The sequence below is a fragment of the Brassica oleracea genome, chromosome C4 (genome assembly GCF_000695525.1).
Source record: "Brassica oleracea var. oleracea cultivar TO1000 chromosome C4, BOL, whole genome shotgun sequence".
Taxonomy (NCBI): Eukaryota; Viridiplantae; Streptophyta; class Magnoliopsida; order Brassicales; family Brassicaceae; genus Brassica; species Brassica oleracea.
Window position 1 is genome coordinate 2,897,015 of NC_027751.1, and position 5,695 is coordinate 2,902,709.

The 5,695-nt window shown below is 38.7% G+C and overlaps 2 protein-coding genes across 3 annotated transcripts; one reads left to right on the forward strand and one right to left on the reverse strand.

The window, feature by feature from the left end:
- Positions 1 to 3,067, forward strand: LOC106342935 (guanosine nucleotide diphosphate dissociation inhibitor 1). The gene is made up of 13 exons (XM_013782002.1): positions 1 to 211; positions 335 to 397; positions 493 to 576; positions 650 to 757; positions 832 to 1,004; positions 1,092 to 1,203; positions 1,298 to 1,378; positions 1,465 to 1,527; positions 1,625 to 1,726; positions 1,807 to 1,931; positions 2,335 to 2,545; positions 2,632 to 2,706; positions 2,784 to 3,067. The coding sequence occupies exons 1-13, from the start codon at positions 125 to 127 to the stop codon at positions 2,832 to 2,834; spliced, it is 1,335 nt and encodes a 444-aa protein (XP_013637456.1). The 5' UTR covers positions 1 to 124; the 3' UTR covers positions 2,835 to 3,067.
- Positions 3,068 to 3,541: 474 nt separating this feature from the next.
- On the reverse strand, positions 3,542 to 5,172 carry LOC106337218 (60S ribosomal protein L7-3). Of its 2 annotated transcripts, none has more exons than XM_013776285.1 (6): positions 5,104 to 5,172; positions 4,596 to 4,774; positions 4,416 to 4,513; positions 4,269 to 4,326; positions 4,095 to 4,174; positions 3,542 to 4,017 (listed from the first exon to the last, which is right to left on the reverse strand). In XM_013776285.1, the coding sequence occupies exons 2-6, from the start codon at positions 4,767 to 4,769 to the stop codon at positions 3,699 to 3,701; spliced, it is 729 nt and encodes a 242-aa protein (XP_013631739.1). In that variant the 5' UTR covers positions 4,770 to 4,774; positions 5,104 to 5,172; the 3' UTR covers positions 3,542 to 3,698. The 2 variants fall into 2 exon arrangements, with proteins under 2 accessions (XP_013631739.1, XP_013631740.1); XM_013776286.1 differs by lacking the exon at positions 5,104 to 5,172 and adding an exon at positions 5,021 to 5,088.
- Between the last annotated feature and the right edge of the window lie 523 nt (positions 5,173 to 5,695).

The following is a 5,695-nucleotide window of genomic DNA, read 5'->3' on the forward strand; positions in this document are numbered from 1 at the left end:
GCAAAGCATCTCTCTCTCTATCTGTATTTCTAATAGACGTCATCACCCACCGATCTCTCTATACGGTCGCCTCCTCCTACCAAAAAATAAAAAGTCCCTCTCTTTCTTCAGCGATCAGCCAATCATGGATGAAGAGTACGAAGTTATCGTTCTCGGTACTGGTCTCAAGGAGTGCATCCTCAGTGGCCTCCTCTCCGTCGATGGCATCAAGGTGATCCGATCTCAGTGACGGACGACTATATCTCCTATTAGCTCCAACTTCCCGATCTGCCTATAGATTAGCTGGATCTTTGTCTTTCACTTAGCTAAAGATGTGATCTTTTGTTCAAATTAGGTACTTCACATGGACAGGAATGACTACTACGGTGGAGAGTCAACTTCACTTAATCTCAATCAGGTCCAATACGCTCTCTCATGTTTATGTTAAAAAGATTAAATTTTTGGTGTTGTTGACTTGATGATGTTACTTTTTGTTTTGTTTTGTTTTTGCAGCTGTGGAAGAAGTTTAGGGGAGAAGACAAGGCTCCTGCTCATTTAGGTTCTAGCAGAGACTACAATGTTGACATGATGCCCAAGGTTTTGATATTAAGTCTAGCTTCATTGTTACTACTACTAGAAGTGTTAATCTTTCGTTGTTGTGGTGGATCAGTTTATGATGGCGAATGGGAAGCTTGTTCGTGTCCTTATTCATACCGATGTGACCAAGTACTTGTCTTTTAAAGCTGTTGATGGGAGTTACGTCTTCGTCAAAGGCAAGGTACAAGCCTTTTCACAGAGCTGATTGAGGCTTTTTTTTTCTGCACTTTTAACCGTTTTGATAATACCTTACAGGTTCAGAAGGTGCCAGCAACTCCAGTGGAGGCCCTCAAATCTTCTCTTATGGGTATTTTTGAGAAACGTCGTGCTGGAAAGTTCTTCAGCTACGTTCAGGAATACGATGAGAAGGATCCGAAAACACATGATGGAGTGGATTTGAAGAGAGTTACAACCAAGGAGTTGATTGCGTAAGCTGATGTTCTATTGTCAGTATCTGATTTTAGAGTATCTGCTACTAACAGTTTAGATATTATTATTTTATTTTTTTTTTACAGGAAATTTGGTCTTGATGAAAACACTATTGACTTTATTGGTCATGCTGTGGCACTTCACAGTAATGATAGCCATCTCCATCAACCTGCTTATGATACTGTGATGAGAATGAAGGTAGTAAACTGCTCTCATTGGACTTTAAATAGTTTTGATCCCCTTGTTATAAAAGTCTTGTTTTGACAGTGTTGCTTGAATTTTTTTTTTTCAGCTCTACGCTGAATCACTTGCACGTTTCCAAGGAGGTTCACCGTATATCTATCCTCTCTATGGGTTGGGAGAATTGCCTCAGGTTATTCTTTTAATACATGCTTCGTTCGGTTGGTTCAACTCTTTTGATGTTTTTGGATTATAGTTTCTGGATTCTACTTGTTTCAGGCGTTTGCACGACTTAGTGCTGTCTATGGTGGGACTTACATGTTGAATAAACCTGAGTGCAAGGTATATATCTTCGGCTTCCTTCAGCTCTTTGTTTTGCTGATTCTGCTGCTTACAGAAAGAGAAATTGTGACGCCATTAACTGTTGCTTTTATAACAGGTGGAGTTCGATGAGGAAGGTAAGGTTATGGGTGTTACATCTGAGGGAGAGACTGCCAAATGCAAGAAAGTTGTCTGCGATCCTTCTTACCTGCCCAACAAGGTAAAGACTGATAATCACATATCTTCTGGTTATTTATGTTAGGAGTATGTTTGATATGTTTTAACTTCTTATTTAAACAGGTGAGGAAGATTGGGAGGGTTGCTAGGGCGATTGCCATTATGAGCCACCCTATTCCAAACACCAATGATTCTCACTCGGTGCAAGTCATCCTACCTCAAAAGCAATTGGGCCGCAAATCAGACATGTTAGTTCTCTTAATCGTCCACTAATATAAGTAAATGAGTCTTAATGACTGAAAGGAATTGAAACGTTAGGTCCGTATATATTATTCCCTGTGGTAGCTGAGGTTTGTCTGAATGATGAGTCTTACTGAGTCTTAATGGCAGAAAGGAGTTGAAACTTCAGGTTCTTATATTATTCACTAAAGTAGGTAGCTAAGCTACGTCTGAATACCTTATCAATTGTTTCACGCTTGAAGCTGATAAGTAAATTGTAAATGTTTCCTGATTTCTCATTAGTACATTACAACAATATTGTTTTCTTGGTTATAATACAACTACTCTACAGAACTTGGCCGTGTGTAAATATTGAGTCAATTGATGTTTGATTCACCGTCTCATGATAACATTTTGATTGTAAATTGACAGGTATGTCTTCTGCTGTTCGTATTCCCACAACGTTGCTCCCAAGGGAAAATTCATAGCATTTGTGTCGACAGACGCAGAGACTGACAACCCACAGACCGAGCTGAAGCCTGGAATCGACCTTCTTGGTCAAGTTGATGAGCTGTTCTTCGACATCTATGATAGATACGAGCCTGTCAACGAACCCACTTTGGACAACTGCTTCATTTCAACGGTTTGTTCACTTAAAGCCTTTTTCTGTGAGCATCTTAAAGTTAGATTGTTTCTAATAAAAACTTTTTTAACTCCCGTCTTAAACAGAGTTACGATGCTACAACACACTTTGATACTACTGTTGTTGATGTGCTGAACATGTATAAACTTATCACCGGCAAGGTAATGCTCGAATATCTGATTTGTTGATTAACCCCACATCTTCTGCTAGCTGGAAGTGATCACTTTTTGTGTTGCAGGAACTGGATCTAAGTGTGGACCTTAACGCAGCTAGTGCTGCAGAGGAATGATGGAGAAAAAAAAATGAAAAGCTCTCTTCCTCTCTAGTCAAACAACTTGATGTACTGGTTGTCTTTATCCCATCTCAAACGCTCTCACTTGTTTCCTCCCTTCATGTTGTCTGTTTAAACACAAAATCAGTTTGATATCCTCATGTTGTCTGTTTCATTCCTAAGACCAAAATGTTGGATTTCGTGATTTATATGAAGTGGGGATTATAAAAGAATGCTCCTTGCTATGTAAATCAACCTAGTGCTGAGAAAACTAAACTGGCTCAAATGAGGTAGTGTTTGTAAACTGATCACCGTCAGGGAGTGAGAACTCAGGTCTTTTTGCCAAAGAGAATGGTTGATTGGACCATACAACCATGGATTGCAGTTGTTATGGTGTATTAAATCACCATTGAAGATAAGTTTTCCCTGAGTTTCTCTAGCAGTAGCTTTGTGTCAAACCTAGAACCCAAAAAAATAGAGTACTTTGAGAGAAGAAAGTGCGACACATTGCCGATCTCTGTTCTCAGTAAACAGAAATTTCCAGAAGGCTTTATATCAATGTCTGTTTCTTTCATTAAGCCAAAATGTTTGGAGTGTCTTAAATAAGAATGCTTGTCGTTGAACAATCCTCGTCTCAATAGGTTCCTTTACAGTCGCTGCATAATCTTTGGCCCAGCTTGCTAAGTGATTCAACCAAAATACTAACAAAACCAAACCGGCTCAAATAAGTGACCAACTAAGATTTTCAAAAACAAAGTTTATTAATCAAAGATTGTATTCGACTAAGATCATCACACGGTCAAAACAAAGCAACTCATATCCAATCCAAACAAAACAAAAACTATGAAACGGGGGAAAGATGATAGAAGGAAAGTTATTTCATCAGTTCATCCTCCTGACAAGCTCGTTGATGAAATTCTCTCTGTTTCCAGCATCACCACCTTCAACGTAGTGGTTCCTCTTCTTCTTGAGCCCACCGAGTGGCGCCTTCAACTGGAATGGCCAAAGGAAGTTGTTGGCTTCTTTGAAGTGAGGTCCAACGGTCATGATTTCGTGGATCAGATCCTCCACGCAGATGATGTTGTGCTTTCCTAGAGCTTCATTCACTATGGAGTTGTCGGTGAGTGCTATCCTCTGGTGGTTCAGCTTTCCAAAACCCCTCTTGTAGATTAGCTCCTTCACACTCTTCAAGTTTGGGTATCTACACCAAAGTTATCATTTCACACTTAGAGCAGATTCTTGTGGTTACCATAGAGGGAGAAGAAAGAATCAGATTACCCGTAAGTCACGTAAGGCTCAACACGACGCAACATGTTGATGGTTGCCTTGTTCACCTTAAGGAACACACCATTGAAGATCTGTACACATGCGTACACACAAGTTAACAGACATATCTAGTGATAATCATATGATGTCTGAGACTAGATGAACTTAGGAGACTTTAAGACTTACTTGTCTCAAACGCAAGAGCTGCAGAATCTTCTTGGTTTTTGGGTCAATAGCGTTGATTCTGCAAAACACACACAAAAACATTCATGTAAGGAAACGAACAGAAACTGTCTTGGAACATACTTCTGTAAGAGAAGATCAACAACATACCCACGGATACGAATGATAAAGAGCAGTTTAGCCTCAGGGTCAACGTAGAACCCTCCTTTCAACTTAGCCTCACGCTTCAAACGGATCAACTCATTATCCTAAAACAATTGAGTAAAAAAAAAAGAGAGTCTATTCATCAGAACAACCAACCATCAACAGAGAAAAGTCATATTATTTAACCTTCTCTGCGTATTCTTTAGCATATTGCTCAGCTCTCTTGAAGATAAGCTTCCTGTTCTCAACGCTCTTCTTCTTAGCAGCTGCAGCTTCCTGTTTCTTAGCCAATGCCCATTCCTCTTCCCTCTTGATCTTCTTTAGGACAGACTCTGGAACCACCACTTTGGATTCAGCCATTTCTCCTAACACAACAAAGCAAAAAAACATAAGCTTTCCAACCAAAACAGTAAACCAAAGAGACAACCTTTGAGCATAACAATAAGCAGAAACATTGATGTAATGACTGAAACCAAACAGCTATAAATTAAAGTAAGGTTTTTTTTTTCAATCAGCTAGACAAGACATTACACGATTCCATAGCTATGTAAGATTTCTACAGTAGAAAAATGAACAAATTGGCTTGTCAATCTAAAACATGTATACAAAACCTAGGAAGTGAGCTTATCACTGGATACAGGAGAACACTTATGTTTCGAGACGAAAGTATACGAGGAAGATCGAAGAAGCTTACTTTGAGAGGAAGTGAGATAGAGAGCGCGGCGCAGAGAAGAAGAAGAAGAAGAAGAAGAAGACGAGTGAATCAAAATGGGTTTTAGGGTTTTAATTGTTAACCCTATTTTCTTTAAACGGGCCTAACATTAGGCCTCGGTTAATTTGGGCCCAGCATCCACCTACATAATTAACCGGACCATTGTAAAATACCTTAAACGAGTGGTCCAAGTTATGAGAATTCTATGTTTTTATGATATAACTGGTGGTTTAAAATTTATGTTTTGGTTGGATAATTTTCATTGTCAATAGATATAGAGCTTTTAATATGGTTGTATTTTATGTGTTTGGCATGCTAGTGTAAAGTTTTATGTAATGTGTGTATCGTAAATATAGTGGATGTAACATAGTAAATGTTTTGGCTCAGGGTTGTCTTTAATGGCATAAAGAGGAGATTAATGAAAGAAAGGGGAATGTTACTATGAAATTGTGGAAAATATTAAGCAAAAACTCTGATATTTTCCAATAGTGAAACAATATTTAGCTATGATATTTGCCAATTTTTAATTTTTTTGTCAACTAAATACTTCATAAAAACTAAAAAGCCTCGGCCG